The sequence below is a fragment of the Eptatretus burgeri genome, chromosome 8 (genome assembly GCF_056783735.1).
Source record: "Eptatretus burgeri isolate ZD-2024b chromosome 8, Ebu_testis_v1, whole genome shotgun sequence".
NCBI classification, from domain to species: domain Eukaryota; kingdom Metazoa; phylum Chordata; class Myxini; order Myxiniformes; family Myxinidae; genus Eptatretus; species Eptatretus burgeri.
In genome coordinates, this window is record NC_140968.1 from 61,515,095 (window position 1) to 61,535,988 (window position 20,894).

Consider the following 20,894-nt stretch of genomic DNA (forward strand, 5'->3'; position numbering starts at 1 on the left):
TCACGTCAATCGGACCAACGGTTGCCGAGAAAATGAATTTTTTAATGCAGACATGCATGCACTCACGTACCGGGCGTAGTGGCATGCACCTGTAATCCGGCTACTCGGAGGCTTGGGTTGGAGGATCGCTTGAGGACGGGTGCTCTGCGCTGGGCCGCGCTATGAGAGGGTGTAGGGCAGCCCGGAATCATGGCGAAACCCAATCCTTATCCCTGTGCCATAAGAGGCGACCAGGGTTGCGTCAAGAAGGGCATCCGGCGTAAAACCTATGCCAAATCAGTATGCGGATCATAACGGATGATCCGCTGTGGCGACCCCTAACGCGAGCAGCCAAAAGACGAACAACAACGACATGTATGCACTCACATATGCCACACGTACGCAAGTTGCTCTGGGGGGGCAGGGGGGGGGAGAAGGTGTATGCCTAAAAAAGGTGTAATAAAAAAAAGAAAGAAGGTGTATGCATGCACAGGTGTATGCCTAACCCTGCATTTCACTTTGTGAGCACAGGGTAACAAGTTTATACCAACGTTTTAAGATAAACCACAAAGTCAACTCCCACCATCCCAAATAAACAGCAACAAAGGTTTCCTTTTAATGTCCTTTAATTTATACACTTGAGAAAAGCAAGTGCATGAACATGAAAGGTGAGGCAAGGGTTCAAACGTTTGAGACATGCTTTATTGCCCACATTTGTGACAATCCACCAGACAAAATCACTTTGATCCAAGTTCTTGCAGCTGTGGAAAACCATGTGAGCAAAACTCTCATCTCTGAGATACTTTCCAATGGGAGGCCACAAGCAGCACTTAGGCGATGTTAAACACAAGGCAAACGCATGCAGCAACCTTCCAGAATACATATCGCCTACACCACGACAGCAAGTTACAAAATACCTTCGGTTACTCATACCTTCGTGATCCTGCAGTCAGAATATTTTAAGATCAAATGCAATCGATACAAAGCTTTTCCTTTGAGATCGTCATCGGTCAAGAGCCCTCCAATGATCGCAGTTATATAGCCTTCACTACTATGCCAATTTAATCTTGAACAAATGTTCTGTTGTAAAAGCGAGCATGAAAATATCTCCACCCTGAACCATCATGAGAGCAGAGGTAACCTTTGTCACAAAATAAGAATGGTACGAATATCCTCTTTGATTCCCTCCTCCTCCCCACACAAACCTTCACTTTGGATCCCATCTTATACCACAGGCCTCAAGAAAAAACACAAAATGGTTTCCAAAACTGTACGTCTTTTTACTCCTGAATTAATGTACAAATTATATTTCGTCAAGGATAGTCATGCCCGAAAGCTTAATTATGAGCAAAAAATAATAATAAAACAAAACAAAAAACACCTGAGTGCAATTAACAATGTACAAAGTATTTTTGAGATGAGAAAGTCATGCTGGAAAGTTTATATAGAACTTAACAAGTGTAACAAGTGCAATTAACAAAAATGTCACAATTGTATTGGTAAGAGCAAGCGGGTCGCAAATGTACACAATCTTGTAAAAGCTTAATATCACAATAAAGGATTTTATTTTTACAATAAACAAATGCACGGTATAAAATACTGTACTGCAAGAGCGCACAGTCGCAAAATTTCATACCCTAATGGAATATTTACAAAACTGGAATGACAACAGGTCAAACGTTCACAATTATTAAAAAAGCAGATGGGTGTGGAATTGCAAGGAATAATATCTGAAATATATTCACCATCGTGTGCTGTGAAGAAAAAAATAATAATAATAAAAGGAAGGAAAACGAATAGGTGAAGGTTGGAGTTGGATATCGAATTAGCACCAATCGTGACGTCTTGCAATTGAGGCACTGAGAAATAAACCGGGCGATCCTATATCCCATTAATAGAGTTAAGTGCACCAAAGTGATCTTTCAAGGTCAGTGCACCTTTGGTGCTAATGGAAAATGGCTTTCGATAAAATATTTGAGGCAGATTCTGATCTTGACTCAATGGAACCAATTGGGAACCTGAACTTTGAACCCCATTTTCTCAGCACGTGTACCGTGTTAGATAGGCCAGTTTACTTCTCAGGAGCTAAGAGAAACTGCTTACGAAAGTCAGCAATAAATCTTTCTGAAGCAAAGACAGATATGCTCCATATGTCAAACAAAAAGGAATAAATGCGATTTGGCATAAGTTTCGATTTTCACCAAAGAACCGTCACAATTAATTGTCAGTCTTCCACCAACTTCCTCGAAAGGTAACTCGAATGCCAGAAGCAGCTTTTTAGCTAAAAAATAAAAAATAAAACAGAAATTCAGGTAGGGGTGGTCAAAATATTGCACACCCATCTTGTCGATTGCATTTTACACTGTTGCATCGCTTCCAAGATGCCAAAGTTGTTCCTTCCCCTTCCTGGGTAACGGCACAAATCCCAAATGATTATTTTGGGATAATCAGGCACAAGCATATCACTTGATAAGCCAAAGCAAAGTATAAAAGGGTTTAACCCGACCATATCACATTCAGATACAATGATTGCCATTTGCTTTCTTGAAATAAAAGAAGAATATAACTTGTGAAACCACAAGGAAAATATTTACCTTATCTAGTGATGACGTTATGACCACTTATATCAAAACTACCAAGGGACTGATAAAAATAATCTACAGATGAGTACATAATATTTCTTGTTACAGTACCAGCAGTTTAGTAGAAACACATCTTAATTAAGTGTCATTAGAAGAGGAAAATGAAATAAATTGTACGTGCATTATAAACACCTTGAGGATGACCTAGGATAAAAGAAAATAATGTTTTCAATGCTACATGCAGTTTTGGAGGGAGAGCAAGAGATTAAAAAAACAAACAAAAAAAAACAGGAAATAGGATTGTCATTAGCCCAACCATATTGCTCTTGTACCCGCAAAAACCGTAACGTGCGTGCACAGAATAAAACATCTATTGGGTGCAAACGACCCACCGCCAGGGTTAACAGTCAACAGGAGAAACAAAATTGTGACTTGGACCTCCTTCCTCCTCTTCTGGAAACACCCATTGGAAGGCAAAGTGTGCCAGCACCTGTCTCAGTCCAGTTTCTGACAGCCAGACAGTGTACCGGGAAGGCAACCCGCCAAGCTTCAGGAAAACAAACAAACAGGTAAGTCGTCATGTTTCAAAAGCTGTAGGCTTCAGCATATGTTGTTTGGTTGGGTACGAAAGATGCTCCAGGTTCAGGAACTGCCTTGCAATAGCGTCCCTGTTCGGTGGTGGGACTGCTGGTGGCACTTGCAGTGTTGTTGGTGTTGGTGGTACAATCATCTCTAAAGCGTAGCTCTGATTTCATCAAGGGGCGTGAGCCTTCTGCAAACGCTAGTGAAAATACCACCTCAGGATTGCAGACAAACTTGTACACGTACCGTTCTCCTGCCACCTGCCATTGCCCACATAAATTATATGAAGTATGCAGCACAGCATTCCTGGGACATGCCCACATCTATCACAACTTAATCAATCCATTTAATTTAGATTCTACTAAATCCCATAAACTACTTATAGGTCAAGGTACCAACTTAAAGGCTTATACCACACCCCACCCCTTTCCTCTCACTGTCAATCTCCTCCACGATTATAAACCATATGAATCATGCAGGCACATGCATTAACTGTTTCCAGCAATCTGCTCCATCCTCTCAAACACCAGTTGAAAGTCAATACTTCAATCCATCAATTGCTACCCTTCTACTCTGCCAAGGAGCACAGGAAGCAAAACGAAATTAGACAATTTTCCAAACACTATTAAAAACATGACCAAATTGTTCAAGATGTAGAATTCCAGCTAAACAGCACTAACATACATTACTAGAACTTAACAATTTACTGCAATATCTGTTTACAGTTCACTCGTAACTCAAATACATTATTTTGAAACAAATGCAACAAGTAATTTCTGTACTTGACAAATGATAATTAATTTGCAAAATGTGACTCGAGAAGTAAGAAAAAAAGTGTGTCCACATGGGGGAAGGGGGAAAGTGAAGATTTCAATATCGTAAATAAGTTTGTATTTTATATTAGTGGGATTTTGGCAATACTGAGTTTTCATGGAGACCGTCCCAAGTTGCCTTGAGGGCAGTAAGTGTCAAATCACAAAGTGTGGATGGACTGGCGTCGTATGTTGAGGAGACAAGGAGGGGGTTGGGCAAATAACCCCACTTGCTGAAGGTCATTACTGAGGCAGATGGGGTTTTTTTCCATCGACAACTCCATTGCAAAATGAAAACTGTTGAGAGCGGTTTGATTTTTTTTTCAGAAGCTTAAAATCCTTATACTTAAAACAAGCACCTCTGAATCCACAACATCTAAGGGACCAGTCCAGTATCAACACCACCACGCTACCAGCATTCCTAGAGATCCATGCTCACCTTCTGCATGATTCCCTTCTCGTAGTAGTATCGCAGTGAACGGCTCAGTTTATCGTAATTCATAGCTGGTCGGTTTTTTTGCATGCCCCAAAGCCGAGCAACCTGGGTGTGATAAACAATTACTACGATGAATGATAACAGCATACCTTTGAGAGAAATAATACACTCAAAATTATTAACTTTTGATTACATTGGGATCTTCCCTTAAACAATCATTTGGGAAATCATTGTTAGGCACCATAGATATGTGACAATGCACAAAATGGCACAAGTTTTAAACACCTCCAGTCTGAGCATGCTAGATGTTGGCTCATGCCATGCCTACTTTAAGTTCATCAAAGCTAAGTTTTCCAGACCAGATCAGTCTTGCCCTTCTGTTATTGTCGTCAAGCCTCCTTCCTCTTTCCCTTCCCCTTCACATTCAAATTTTCCATATATTCTACTTTGTTTTGTTTTATAAAAATACTCCCTTGGCTCTTTTATCATTTTAGTATACAGTATGTAGATGGCCTGTAATATTAGGTCCAAGATCTGTCAAAAATGAATCAATAAACAAAATGAATGAATAAGCAAAATGTTCAAAGGTTACAAGTCCTGTTCTGTTTCCCTTTCTCATTGCACATATCACCCAGGAAAACGTTAGTAAGTCTTTGTAGTAGTCCCCACCTCTTCAGGGTCAAGCAGCTTAAACTCCATACCACGACCAGTCCACACAATGGTGTTTGCATGTGTTGGATCCTCAAGCAGAGCCACCAGAAACTGCCAGAGCTGGAGAGAACCACGTCGAGGAAAGGCAGCGACCTCCCTGAAGGGTCCAATTTCAGGTTTGGTTTCACCTGAGAAGGCAGATACAATAGCTCAACTATGTTTGACCAAGATTCCCTGTGTTACAAGGTTGCCACCACAGTTACTGCAGTAATGCATAGCAAAAAGTTAGACAGGTGTCAAGGAGCATGGAAGAGCAGAACAGCAAGGGCACAGGGTCACAGAAGAGAATGTTGGGTGAGGGGAAAACAAGAGGGCAATAATAAATTGATGCCCTACAACACAAGGAGAGGCATGGGAGGTAAAAAAGGTGAGTTATGGCGAAGTGAGTATACAGAAGTTGAAGTAAAAATGAGAGGGGCCATGAGGTGTTGGTGGGCAGAAGGTTTGCAATCCTGGAAAGAAGATGAGACCAAGTTTTAGGAAGACGGTTTCACACGTTCTAGAATGTGTTATAGAAGTTATAGTTATAGAAGCGGGGTGAGGGTCAGGGGGAGGAGGAGGAGGAATAGAGGAATAAATGGAGGTAAGTGCCAAGCTTAGACCTGGGCAGGGAAATGCAAATATTGCCGATATTTGAGAAAAAATAATAAAAAATAATAATAACCCCCCCCCCCAAAAACAAACAAATAAAAAAACAACAAGATAAAACAAACAAAAAGAAACAAACATGTTTTCATTTTCTGTTTCCTGTAGTCACTTAATAAGGTATTGGGCCACCACATGCGGCTAGTACTGTATGGCCTGTATGCAGTGGCATAGAGTCCACCAGTACCTTAAATTCTGCAGGAGGGATGAGGCACTATTCTTCCACGAGAAAGTCAATCAACTCAGAACAATTTAATGGAGGTGGAAAACGGTCTGAGGCGTCATTCCGGAATATCACTTAAATGCTTGAAAGGGTTCAGATTGAGTGACTGAGAAAGGCCATGACATATGGATAACATCAGTGTCATGCTCATCAAGCCATTGGGTGACCACACGTGCTCTGTGGATGGGATCGCTGTCATGGGTGGGGGCAATGCCATCCTGGAAGCCCTCTCCTGGTAGGAAAGAAATGCTGCAACATTGGGTGAAGATGATCACTCAGTATCATTAACTAGTGATTGACATTGACCTTTCCTTAAAAAGGAATGACTGCATCAAAACCATGCCAGGAAAATGCACGCCACATCATTACAGAACCACCAGAACCGTTTACTGTTAGAACGAAGTACTCAGGGTTGTAGAATTCTTTAAGTTGGCGTGACACGTTCACACCTCCGTTTGTTGAGAACATGGTGAAGGATGATTCATCTGACCAGATCACATTTCTCCACTGCTCACGTAGTCCATCGTCTGCTCTTTGTACCACTGGACTCAGAAACGTGCATTGCAAGGTGTGATAAACGGTTTGTGGACTGCAACCAGACTATGGTATTCCGCTCTGTGGAGTTCTCGGCGGACCGTTTTTGATGAAGCTGGCTGCTCACGCTTCAGGTCAATTTACAGTCAATTGATCTGCAGATACTCGCCTGCTTTGCCTTGTACTTCAAGTTAATGCACAGATATGATCCTGGAGTATGCACTTCCACCCACTGTTGCCCTTTGCTGCTGATGTCTTTCCCTCAGAGTTCCATGCTGACATCACCTTCGACACCATTGCTCATTAAATATTAGCAATTTCAGCTGTCTGTCAATGAAGCTCTTGCCAAACAAAACCCAACAATCACCCCACTTTCAAAGTCACTGAGGTCTCCTCTTGCAGCCATGCTAGCCATAATTATAGGCAACCAGGCCTGGACAGCATTTCTATACATGGCCCTAAGCATGCTGGGATGTTATTTGCTTCAATAACACATGGGCCACACCTGTGTGGAAGCTGTTGCTTTCAATATACATGGTGTATCATTCATCCAGGTGTTTCCTTTTTTTTCCCCACCACACACATAGAATAATAATAAAAAAAAAATGTATGTATGTATGTATGTATATATGTATGTATATATGTATGTATATATGTATGTATATATCAAACTACATGGCGAAAAGTATGTGGACACCTGCTCGTCCAACATCTCGATAAAAAATCATGGGCATAAATATGGAGTTGGTCCCACCTTTACTGCTATAACAGCCTCCACTCTTCTGGGAAGGCTTTCTATGAGATGTTGGAACATTGCTGCAGGGATTTGCTTCCATTCAGCCACAAGAGCATGAGTGAGGTCAGGCACTGATGATGGGCGATTTGGTCTGGCTCGCAATCAGCGTTCCAAGTCATCCCAAAGGTGCTTGATGGGGTTGAGGTCTGGGCTTTGTGCAGGCTAATCAAGTTCTTCCACACCGATCTCAACAAACCATTTCTATATGGACCTCGCTTTGTGCATGTGGGCTGAAACAGGAAAGGGCCTTCCCCAAACTGATGCCACAAATTTGGAAGCAGAGAATCGCCTAGAATGTCATTGTATGCTGTAGCATTAAGATTTCCCTTCACTGGAACTAAGGGGCAGAACCTGAACCATAAAAAAGCGCTCCAGACCATTATTCCTCCTCCACCAAACTTGACTGTTGGCACTATGAATTCGGGCAGGTAGCGTTCTCCTGGGATCCACCAAACCTAGATTCGTCTGTGGGACTGCCAGATGGTGAAGCGTGATTCATCACTCTGGAGAACTTGTTTCCACTACTCCAGAGTCCAATGGCAGTGAGTTAAACACCACTCCAGTTGATGCTTGGCATTGTGCATGTTGATCTCAGGCTTGTGTGTTGCTACTCGGCAATGGAAACCCATTTCATGAAGCTCTCGATGAGCAGTGCTTGGGCTGACATTGTTTCCAGAGTCAGTTTGGAATTTAGCAGTGAGTATTGCAACCGCCAACAAACGATTTTTCCTTATGATATGCTTCAGCACTCGGTAGTCCTGTTCTGTGAGCTTGTGTGGCCTATCACTTTGTGGCTGAGCTGTTGTTGCTCCAAGACATTTCTACTTCACAATAACAGCACTTACAGTTAACCTGGGCAGCTGTACCAGGGAAGAAATTTGATGAACTGACTTGTTGGAAAGGTGGCATTCAATGACGGTGCCACGTTGAAAGTCACTGAGCTCTTCAGTACTGCCCATTCTACTGTCAATGTTTGTCTATAGAGATTGCATGAGTGTGCTTCATTTTATACACCTGTCAGCAATGGCAGTGGCCGGAATAGCCGAATGCACTAATTAGAAGGGGTGTCCGCATACTTTTGGCCATGTAGTGTACGAACCAACCACACATTTATATATATATATATATATATATATATATATATATATATATATATATATATATATATATGTACATACTGTTGCAGTTCTCTGAACCACATGCATCCAAAAGACAGTGGTCCCAAGACAGTTATTCCTTTAATATACGTGAAGATAGTCTGTTTCCTTTTGTCTAGCGGGATAACAGGGGTGTGCATTTGGGATGATCTCATAACTAGGTTTGCTGACATCATTTTCTCTTCATTTCATTTCTACTCAACTCTTCTAATTATTCCTGTGGTAAATCTGAGCCATGTGCGCCTTCGCTGTGAGGTGGGCCCTCGCGGAGGCCAGCGCGTGCAGCGCCACTGTGAGGAAACGATGACGCGCGAGCATTGGCAGCGTAGAGCCCTCGTTCCTGGGCGAACCCTAAACCCAATGTGTGCAGCGAGTCATGCAGTGCCCTTAGCAGTGCGGGGTTATCGACTCAAGCTTCCGATGATCTGGGGAAGATTTCCAGTTGCATTAAAAAGGCATGTGAATGAATACCTCTTAAGAGGCTGCACGAATGGTGTTTTTCACAACACAGGAAACACAGCCATCACGACACCCACGCTGCATGAAATGCGTACGGAGGCCGATAAAGGCAACTCCATGCCATGTTTGCGGGATAGGAGTGTGCGAGGTAGAAGGCGACGCGTTCCTTTTCAACCTCAATATCACACATATTGATGTTTGTCCCGCGCACACGCTAGCGGAGTCGTGTGAACGCGGGCGCTGGCCACGTGCGTAATGGCCGAACTCCGTGCACTGAATAGAATGTGCTCGAAGGCAAAAACGTACGCCGCTCACCAAACGTGCATGGATTTATCCATAACACTGTACCTTCGTCCCTCGCTGGCAGCAGCGGATTCCCCATGGATGGTGAACGTCTTCTCGTCTCTACGGCCAGCGAAGCTGCGATCGAGCCGGGGAATGTACAGTGCAGGCCACGTTGGCGCGCGCGCGGAGCGTGCGCGTTGATCGGCGCTGGTCGGACGCCCGAGCGGGCATGCGGGACCCTCGGCCGGTTGCCGGGGTGTGGCCTGGGGATTTTTGCGGGACGATTCGCGTGCCAATTTCGGTGTGGGTGATTCGTGTCATGTCGTGGGGTCGGAGCGGAGTATTGCCGCTGTCTGAGATGGCCTTGCCAGAGACGAAGTGAGGCGGTTTCCGGCCAAAGTTAGCGGGCCACGTGAGGGGTCGGGGCCAATCGGAGCGCCCGATTCAGGTGATGACGACGTTTCGCTTCGGGGTGGCCCCTCCCCCTGCGCTGCAAGTCCTATAAAGGTCAGAGTGGTCCCTCTGCCTCTCTCTTTCTTCTTTCGCTCTCTCGCTATGGCCTCGCCCTCGATGACATCGCCACGACCCGCCTCCTGCTGCCTGGACTCCGCCTCCTCGTCTCCATCCACATGACGTCGACCCCACCCGTCAACCTGGTCCCGCCTACCACTCCGTCCACGCACCCTGGACTCCGCCCCTTCTCCACTCAAGCCCCTCCTTCACAAACACGTCTCCACATGCTCTGCTGAAGCCAGAGACGATGCGCCAGCTGTCGGGTGCTGCACGACGGAGCACCCCCCCGAAACATATTGGTGGTGCGTTCGTGCGATCAAGAACAAAGGTACCGAGATCGTATTCTCAACTCCTTTCCCTTCTTTTTGCAATACACCCTATTCATCGGGCTTTTCTGTGTTTGTGTGTGCGTGTGTGTGTGTGTGTGTGTGTGTGTGTGTGTGTGTGTGTGTGTGTGTGTGTGTGTGTGTGTGTGTGTGTGTGTGTGCTGGTGCCTGTCTGCTTAAGTAAGATTGCAGAGGATCGTTATTGTTATTATTGTTATTATTTTCGCGTTAAGTCTGCTCTGTGTCCGCTTTTGTAAGTTGCTGGTTTATTTACTGCACCACACCTCTCCCCCCTATCTCTGCACAACACACCCCAATAAATCTTTATCGTACCACATACCTTTCCTCGCCCCTTGTTAATAAATTATTATTGAAAATGTTTCCTGCTCGTTTTTGTCTTTTCTTCCGTTGATCCAGAATGGTCCGAATCCTAGTTTAGCCGGGACTTTATTCCCAAGGATCCGTTCGTTTTAGCTAGTACGTCCTTGGCAGTGTCGCTCGGCTGCATCCGATCCGGAAAAGTGATCTGGTTCGGACAAGGCGTACTGAGGGTGTTTTCCCCGGTAATTAAATCACGTGATTAATTAGGTAACCCGATTAACCCATAGACGGGAGGACCCTGGGTCACGCAGTTGAGTTATTGGCGTCCACGGTCGGTTAAGCGACCCGCCGCATCATGGAATTATCCGTGTGCGACGGCCTACAATTCCGGGGAGTCTGGTGGGAACCGAGATAGCTTTCCCCACCTCGTGGTCTTCTCACCCGACCCCCGGCCCGCAACAATACATACATAGTTGCGGTTTTGAGAAAGCGCTCTTGTAAATGTGCATTCACGACACCTGGGTCCTTCAGCTTAGTTATTTCCATAATAAATGTTGAGAATAGTCCCTCACCTTTAGATGGGTCAGTGGGATCCAAAGTGCATTGGAACATGTAGATTTGGCTTCACCCTGTAGTTTTATTTTGCACATGGAAGGTTGGCGCAAGGCGTTGGCCACCATTTGATGCGGGCGTGTGAAGATCCCTTCCTTACATTCCCTTTATCGTTAATTTCATCTGTCTCTGTCTCTGTCTCTATCCACCACACGTAAGTACACACACTTTTATTTAATACAGACTGTAGTTTGACATGATCTCTTCCTACAAGCACGTAGGCAATGAAGACATTAAGTATAGTTACATAACCTCAAACTCACCCGCTCATGCCTGGTGTTGGCTTAGTGGTTAGGGTGGTGGCTTGGGATCCCAGGGTCCTGAGTTCAAGCCCCGTTGGCTGCTGAATTAACACCAGGGGGTTCACTCAGCCTGTCATCCTTCCGAGGTCGGCGAAATGAGTACCAGTGTACTGGTCCCGGTGTATGCCCCGGTTAGAATAGGTGTACCATATCCCTGTGTGTCGTAAGAGGCGACCAGGGTTGGCGTCAGGAAGGGCATCCGGCCATAAAACATTGCCTCAAGAAAAAGCCCAACCCCTGCACAGCAGGGAAAAATGGCTATAAAAACGGTCAAACTCACCCGCTCGAAAGGAGATCCCTCATCCCACAATCCTCAACCTTTAACCCCATTTTAAGCTTTCGGGAGGGCTATCATGTGCTTGGGCGATGTTTGGTATGCATTGACCTGAGAATTATCGGCTCCGTTCATTTCCCCCATCATCGTTCTTGCACACCTTTGATGCTGTGTGCCTCAAACCATCTGAATGCTTGCTCGCCTTTAGTGGTGGCAAGCGATGTCTGGCTCTTAAAACAGCCAGAAGCCCCGACTGAGAGAACTCACTGCAGAAACTCGAATGGGTGGGGCTAGGGAGGCGGAACGCCAATCCGAGCGCAGACCCCACCCAATGACGCACACATTCTTGAAGCTTCTAGGCAAGCCATATAAAAGAGCGAACCCCAGAGCATTTGTTCTCTCTCAACGGACGCCCGCCTGTTCCCTGAGGCACAATGTCGTTTGCTCTATTTTTTCGACGGGCGCTGGACATCCCTTCTTTCTTCGGGGTCGGACACGCTCGCTCTGTCCTCTCATTGGACCACTATGTTGCTCGCTCTGTGGAGGTCACACTGCTGGTTCTTTGCACTTTTATCCCTTTGGTTTATACCTCATGAACTGTCATCACGAGCGAGGAGCCGAGGCTGCGGATGGAGCCAAGCAGATTAATAGGACCGAAATCAAGCTACACGACAGACACATCTGGTAGGATCTCACACTTAGGCTGTCCCTCACACATCTTTTCTCCACATTTATTTGCTGCACCTTTCCAAGTCTCCCTTTTCACATACACACACACACGAATGCCACTTTTCTTCACACACCCTAGACACCTCAGTCTTTCTTCCCACTTTTCGGCGGTTGTTAAGTTTGCTCTGTGTCTCTTTTCTCTATCTCTGATCTCATTGCTGTACAAATTGCTTTACCCTCATTTCTCCCCATGCCATTAAACTCCTTACTTTCCCTCCCCCCCCCCTTTTCTGCTCCCCACTTGTGTAAATAAACCTGCCCTTGTTGAATCTATTTTCGATCTGTCCGTGTCAGTCTTTTCCACCATTGGTCTCACACTGTCCACATGTAGATAGCTTGGGAAGTTGAGATCCCCAATTGTTCGGTTTGCAGGGTCTAGCATGCCCGCGGGTGCTCGTGGTACAGCTTGGCTGCATTCAAGATCACCAGCTAAGGAAAGAAGCACATTTGCCAAGGATGCACTCCCAGGTCGGGGGGCCAGGGGACCCACAGGTAAACGGTTGTTAGACAGATGGACACTGGGACTCATAATTGCGTTGTAGGAGTCGCAACCTACTGTGGGGTGAAGTTATTCGCTCCCGGTGGCTTCAGGTCTGGGTGAGTTTGAGAGAAACTGGGGATTTCTCCCTAATAGTAGGCTCGAGCCCCAAGACCACAGAAATAAAAAAAAATATATATATATATATATATATATATATATATATATATATATATATATATATATATATATATATATATATATATATATATATATATATATATATATATATATATATATAGTGTTGCGGTTCTCAGAAAACCGCATGCATACAACAGAGAGGTGTCCCAAGACAGTTATGCCATTAATATATGTGTAGATAGTTCCCTTCCTTTTGTTTAGCGGGACAACTGGGAGTGCGTTGCGATGGTCTAATAGTTAGGATTATTAAATCATTTTCCCCTTTTATTTTATCCCCACTATTTTTCTTTTCTTTTCTTTTCTGAGGTGAATCTGCCTGCTTGTCCCCTCGTATCGTCTCGTCTACCAGAACCGTGCATCAACGTCTACCCGAAACCAGACATGTGCGGCAAGTCACGTATACTTTGGGCAGGGTGTACCAACATCTGCCTGAAACCAGACATGTGCGGCGAGTTACATATACTTTGGGCGGGGTGTACCAACATCTGCCTGAAACCAGACATGTGAGACGAGTCACGTACACTTTGGGCGGGGTGCACCAACCTCTGCCCGAAACCAGACATGTGCGGTGAGTCACGTACGCCTTGGCAGCAAGATGGGCGGGGTGCACCGACGTCTACCCGAAACCCGGCCCAGGCTGGCGGACCACTTGAGGGGTCGGGGCCAGTCAGAACCCCCGACTCGGGCGATGACGTCAGATTCGGCATGGCCCCTCCCCCGAGCCTCGGCTCTATAAAAGACGAAGAAGTCCTCAGTGTGTGTCGATGTTGAGTGGTGTTTTCACGTAGTGTGTTCCTGCTTCTCGTCTCTGCCCACACGGCATCAACCTCACCTCCAGCTCCAAGCCTCCTACTCCTAGTCTCCACCCTCGCACTCTGGACTCTGCTCTTATCCACTCAAGTTTCTCCTGCAGAACACAGGCTCTACACGTGCGGCTTGGGCCAGAGACAACACGACTACTGTCGGGTACCGCACCATGGAGCATCCCCTCCCCCGAAACGCCCAGGTACCGAGAGCATAACCTCAACCCCCTCCCTCCCTGGCTGCAAAAGTCCCTTCTCATTGGGGTTTCTTTTTCTGTGTGTGGCTGAGTGTGCTGGCGCTGTTCTGTTAAGCAAGTCTGTCGAAGTGCATTATTGTTGTAACTGTTATTAATCTCACGTCAAGTCTGCACTGTCTGCTTTCGTAAGTTGCTTGTATTATTGTCGCACTCCACACCTCTCTCCTCTTTCCCTGCGTTACAAACCCAATAAATCTTTGTCGTACCATATACTTTTCCTTGCTTGCTGTTAATAAATCATCATTAGGAATGTTCCCAGCTCGTCTTTGTCTTTTCTCCCATTGTTCCAGCAATGTTCGAATCCAAGTTTAGCCGGGTCTTTGTTCCCAACGATCCATTCCTTCCAGCCGGTACGTCCTTGGCAGTGTCGCTCGGCTGCATCTGATCCGGAGAAGTAATCCGATCCGGTTCGGACAAGGCGTACCGGAGGCTTGGTTCCCCGGTAATTAAACCACATGGTTAATTAGGTAACCCGATTCCATAGACGGGAGGACCCTCGGTCACGTGGTTGAGTTATTGGCGTCCACGGTCGGTTAAGTGACCCACCGCATCACGGAGTTATCCGTGAGCAACGGCCTACAATTCCAGGGAGTCTGATGAGAATCGGTCAGCTTCCCCCACTGAGTGGTCTTCTCACCCGACCCCACCGGCTTGCAACAAAATATACATGCATATATATATATATATATATATATATATATATATATATATATATATATATATATATATGTGGAAAAGAAATCACCAAAGAAACTGATCCACCATCTGACAATGACCACAAACGCAAGGTGAATCACCTATCATCAAATACACCACACATCGTAATGTTTTAACAACATTTCACAATATGATTCATCTCAATGTCTTTTTCAGGGAGGTTGTACAATCAATCAGTGACAAATGGTAAACCCAAACAAATCAACCTGCCCAGAGGTGCAGATTAAACAAAGGTGATGGATGACGAAGTACTTGAAAGATAAGAGGATAAACTCCAAATTCCAAGCTGTTTCCTGCCAAGGCCACAAAATTAGCAAGTCCACATGACAAGGCCACAAATGAAGGGACCAGCAGAACAAAAGCCTTGCCTGCATTCAGTGCACAAGCTACATGAAAAAGAAGAAACGTTACATTGCAATCCCAAAGTCTCGCTCAGGAACAGCACTTTGCCCAAAATCAGGCAAGGGGATTAAACTGGTGATTCAGCATCCTTTTTGAAGAACAGTCTGCCCTACAACTTGAGATGGCGTCTTAACAGTACAGAGGTCATGTCATTGAACGACGCAGATCATTCAGCACAGCAGTTAAAGACAATGCAATCAAATATACAGGGATTAAAACTAAAAAAAAAATCAACGACAATCGAAAAAGACAAATACTTGCCTTCTTGTTTTCCAAGGTGGGGCATATACCCATCCCTGACAAAAACTGGCCGTGGTGGAGGTGGACAACTTGGTATGTCTGAAACAACAACAGCAGCCACACTAAATGGCATAATCAGCTCTGTCGATTGAACTCCAAGGCAATCAAATGCAACTTGTAACCATGCCTACTCCTGAAGGCTGAGCATTTGCCAAAAAATGCCTACTATTTGTTACCCCCAATAAAAGATTCTTTAGAACCTCACGCGATTCAGAAAACTCAACGTCCTCACATGCTAACAAATAAGGTATATGCAATTTCCATTCGACCTTTGGCATACAGAGGGTTCACCAAAATATGTGAGATATTGGGCAGTGAATCTTGCAGTATGGGTTGGGCAAAATGCCAAGACTGCACCTTAACCCAATTCTGCATGTAGATAGTTAAGACGGCCACAATGAGAGCATTCATGTGATGGAAGTCATTCTCATAAATTGATGTTGACAGCACGCTTCGAGATGCCAGTGAGGCAAAATGCAAAAGAAATGTAGAAGTGACAAAAACTTGGCTCATGACATATTCAAGCAACCTTGCCAAACAAGTTCTTTGAAGTGTTTTCTGATGTAATAAATATAAATGGTACGTTAATCTGGCCAATGGAATTCATCTTGACATTTTCAAGCTGCAATTCACCATTATGAGGAGAGAGAGAAAAAAATTACAATCACAAAGTAATTTTCACTCGAATGGCAATGACCTTTGATTTGAAGGATGAAGGGTAAGGATTGACATGAGAAGGAAGTGTGAGGTGTGAAGGTCATTTTGCTTGAGGTATATGGCATTTATTTGCTCAAGCAGATGAACATTTATCAAGTCTACTCAAGTCTCGGTGGTATAATGGTTAGAGCATCCGCTCTGAGTCTGGGAGGTCAAAGGTTCAAACCCTGGCCAAGTCATACCAAGGACTAAAAATGGTACATGCTGCTTCCATGCTTGACTTTCAGCATTTAAGATGAAAGCAAAGGGACAATCCCCAAAAGTTGGTTTCTACTGGGAGGAAGAAATTTGTCCTTGGAAAATGCCCCGCTGAGTGGGGTGAAAAAGGTGGTGCCATTGTTGTAATGTCGCTTGTACTCAGAGTTCGCTGGGAAGTGGTGGCACTTCCCAGAGCAAAGTGACTGTTTTTCTAGTCTAACAGTTGTGTGTTTGTGTGGTTGGTTGGTATCTCCACATGCGAGTTTAAGGTGGAACTACTCATTCAAGGGTTTTTCTTAATTTTTTTTTTACTATTTTCTACATTGTACAATAATGGTGAAGACATCAAAACCATGAAATAACATGGAATTTTGTAGTAACCAAAAAAAGTGTTAAAGAAATCAAAACATATTATATATTTTCGATTGCTCAAAGTAGCCACACTTTGCCTTGATGACAGCTTTACGCACTCTTGGCATTCTCTCAACCAGCTTCATGAGGTAGTCACCTGGAATGCTTTTCCAACAATCTTGAAGGAGTTCCCACATATGCTGAGCACTTGTCTGCCTTTCCTTCACTCTGCGGTCCAACTCATCCCAAATCATCTCAATTGGGTTTCGGTCAGGTGATTGTGGAGGCCAGGTCATCTGATGCAACACTCCATCACTCTCCTTGGTCAAATAGCCCTTCCACAGCCTGGAGGTGTGTTTTGGGTCATTGTCCTGTTGAAAAATAAATGATGGTCCCACTAAGCGTAAACCAGATGAGATGGCGTATCACTGCAGAATGCTGTGGTAGCCATGCTGGTTAAGTGTGCCTTGAATTCTAAATAAATCGTCGACAGTGTCATCAGCAAAGCACCCCCACACCATCACACCACCTCCTCCATGCTTTACGGTAGAAACGACACATGCAGAGATCATCCGTTCACCTTCTTTGCATCTCACAAAGACCCCGGTGGTTGGAACCAAAAATCTCAAATTTGGACTCATCAGACCAAAGGACAGATTTCCACCAGTCTAATGTCCATTGCTTGTGTTTCTTGGCCCAAGCAAGTCTCTTCTTCCTATTGGTCTCCTTCAGTAGTGGTTTCTTTGCAGCAATTTGACCAGGAAGGCCTGATTAACACAGTCTCCTCTGAACAGTTGATGTTGAGATGCGTCTGTTACTTGAACTCTGTGAAGCATTTCATTGGGCTGCAATCTGAGATGCTGTTAATTGGCGATTTCTGAGGCTGGTATCTCTAATAAACTTATCCTCTGCAGTGGAGGTTAACTCTGGGTCTTCCTTTCCTGTGGCGATTCTCATGAGAGCCAGTTTCATCATAGCGCTTGATGATTTTTGCGAATTTGAAGAAACTTTGAACACGAACACTTGAAGAAACTTTGAAAGTTCTTGAAATTTTCCGGTTGGGGAAGAACTTCTGCAACAGTGTTGGGAAGAACTTTCCGAACAATATTTGATTTCCATTGTAGAAAGAATGCCACGAGTTTGTTCGGCTTATATCTGCAAAAGGTGGCTACTTTGACGAGTCAAAAATTTAGATTAAATTTTGTTCAACAAAACTATTCCATGATTTCTTTTTTATCTGCAATTGTTTATTTGTTCTATGCTTTAATTTCAGAGTTCATTGAAACATTAAACTGCTTAAATTTCAGTAAAAACTGGAAAAATGAGGGTGTTCTAAAACCGGTTGTGTAATTATATATATATATATATATATATATATATATATATATATATATATATATATATATATATATATATATATATATATATATATATATATATATATATATATATATATATAGTTGTGGGCCGGAGGGGTCGGGTGAGAAGACCACGAGGTGGAGGAAGCTACGTCGATTCCCACCAGGCTCTCCAGAATTGTAGGCCGTCGCACAGGGATAATTCCGTGATGCGGAGGGTCGCTTAACCGACCCTGGATGACAATAACTCAACCGCGTGACCTAGGGTCCTCCCGTCTATGGGTTAACCGGGTTACCTAATTAATGACCTGGTTTAATTACCGGGAAACCACACCCTCGGTACGCCTTGTCCGAACTGGATCACTCTCCTGGATCGGATGCAGCCGAGCGACACTGCCAAGGACGTACCGGCTCAAAGGAACGGATCATTGGGAATAAAGTCCCAGCTAGAGTAGGATTCGGACCATGCTGAACCAATGGGAGGAAAGACAAAAACGAGCAGGGAACATTCCTAATAATGATAATGTATTAACAAGCGGGCGAGGAAAGGTATGTGACACAGTGAATATTTATTGGGTATGTAACGCAGTGAAAGAGGAGAGAGGTGTGGAGTGCCACAATAATACAAGCAACTTACGAAAGCAGACACAGGGCAGACTTGACGCGAGATTAATAACAGTAACAACAATAATGATCTTCGACAGACTTACTTAACAGACAGGCGCCAGCACACTCAGACACACACAGAAAAAGAAACCCCAATGAGAAGTGACTTTTGCAGTGAGGGAGGGAGGGGGTTGAGGTTATGCTGTTGGTACCTGGGCGTTTTGGGGGAGGGGATGCTCCGAGGTGCGGTACCCGACAGTAGTCGCGTTGTTTCTGACCCAAGCCACACATGTGGAGCCTGTGTTCTGAAGGAGGAGCTTGAGTGGAGAAGGGCAGAGTCCAGAGTGTGAGGGTGGAGTCGTGGGCAGGACCAGGCAGGAGGTGGTTCTTCGAGGTGAGACGTGGGTGGAGTTGAGAAGCAAGAGGCGAGGTCTAGGTCGTGTGGTTGGAGACGAGAAGCAGGAACACACCGCGTGGAAACATCCACACACACCACACCACCCAGATGGAGGAGCTTCTCCGTCTTTTATAGAGCCCGTAGCTCAGGGGAGGGGATCATGCCAAATTTGTCGTCATCACCAGAATTGGGTGCTTTGATTGGCCCCGTCCCCTCACGTGGTCCGTCAGCTCGGGCCGGGTTTCGGGTAGACGTTGGTGCAGCAGATCCTCCACGGTGGCACGGCAGCCAGCCCACCTTGCAGCAAAAATGCACGTGACTCGCCGCACACGTCGGGTTTTGGGTAGACGTTGGTGCAGCAGGCAGATTTACCTCAGCAGTGATCGGAGGGAGGGTACCGTGGGTTGTCGTGGAAGCTCAAAGCGACAGTCCAGCACCTGACGCACGTCGCGGATTTTGCCTCAGAAACGAAAAGAAGGAAAGTGGGAATGAAATCGAGGGGAAAATGATTTAATAACCCCTACTATTAGATCATCGCAACGCACTCCCCGTTGTCCCGCTAAACAAAAGGAAGAGGTCTAGCTACACGTATATTAATGGCATAACTGGCTTGGGACACCTCTCTGTTGAATGAGTGCGGTTCCGAGAACCGCAACGATATATATATATTTATATATATATATATATATATATATATATATATATATATATATATATATATATATATCTTCTTCTTCCTCTTTCGGCTTGCTCCCGTTCGGGGTCGCCACAGCGGACCAACTGTCTCCATTTCGCTCTATCCTCCACATCTTCCATTGACACTCCAACCACCCGCATGTCCGCCCTCACCGCATCCATGAACCTCTTCTTTGGCCTTCCTCTTCTCCTCCTGCCTGGCGGCTCCATCTTCAACATCCTTCTCCCGATATACTCCGTTTCCCTCCTGTGCACATGTCCAAACCATCTCAATCTCGCCTCTCTCACTTTGTTTCCAAACCGTCCTACCTGCGCTGTCCCTCTAATACCCTCATTCCTTATCCTATCCATCCTCGTCACTCCCAACGAGAATCGCAGCATCTTTAACTCTGCCACCTCCAGCTCTGCTTCCTGTCTTTTTGTTAGCGCCACCGCCTCCAAACCATACAACATAGCTGGTCTCACTACCGTCTTGTATACTTTCCCCTTCACTCTTGCAGCTACCCTTCTGTCACAAATCACTCCTGCAACTCTTCTCCACCGACTCCATCCTGCCTGCACTCTCTTTTTCACTTCTCTCCCACACTCTCCGTTACTTTGGACAGTTGATCCCAAGTATTTAAACCAATCCACCTTCCCCACCTCAACTCCTTGCAACTGCACCATACCACCACCCTCCCTCTCATTTACGCACATGTACTCCGTCTTACTCCTACTGACTAACATTCCCCTTCTCTCCAGTGCGTACCTCCACCTCTCAAGGCTCGATTCAGCCTGCTCCCTACTCTCCCTACAGATCATGATGTCATCCGCAAACATCATGGTCCATGGAGACTCCAGTCTGATCTCGTCCGTCAACCTGTCCATCACCATTGCAAACAGGAAAGGGCTCAGAGTCGATCCTTGGTGCAATCCCACTTTAACCTTAAACCGGTCCGTCATTCCTACCGCACACCTCACCGCTGTCACACTGTCCTCATACATATCCTGCACGATCCTCACATACTTCTCCAACACTCCTGACTTCCTCATACAATACCACAACTCCTCTCTTGGCACCCTATCATAAGCTTTCTCTAAATCCACAAACACACAATGTAACTCTTTCTGGCCTTCCCTATACTTCTCCATCAAC

The 20,894-nt window shown here is 45.2% G+C and overlaps 1 protein-coding gene across 4 annotated transcripts in view; it reads right to left on the reverse strand.

The window, feature by feature from the left end:
- Window positions 1–587: 587 nt before the first annotated feature.
- The window catches only part of LOC147021855 (ETS translocation variant 1-like), a 38,061-nt gene continuing 17,754 nt past the window's right edge, over window positions 588–20,894 (reverse strand). For 3 of the 4 annotated variants that reach the window (XM_085892272.1, XM_085892273.1, XM_085892270.1), the window contains exons 9-12: window positions 15,398–15,475; window positions 5,061–5,230; window positions 4,395–4,496; window positions 588–3,403 (exon numbers count right to left, since the gene is read on the reverse strand). In XM_085892272.1, the coding sequence (XP_085748398.1) occupies window positions 3,146–3,403; window positions 4,395–4,496; window positions 5,061–5,230; window positions 15,398–15,475 (608 nt within the window). In that variant the 3' untranslated portion in view covers window positions 588–3,145. The remainder of the gene's footprint in view (window positions 3,404–4,394; window positions 4,497–5,060; window positions 5,231–15,397; window positions 15,476–20,894) is intronic. The other variant, XM_085892271.1, reaches the window with a different exon arrangement.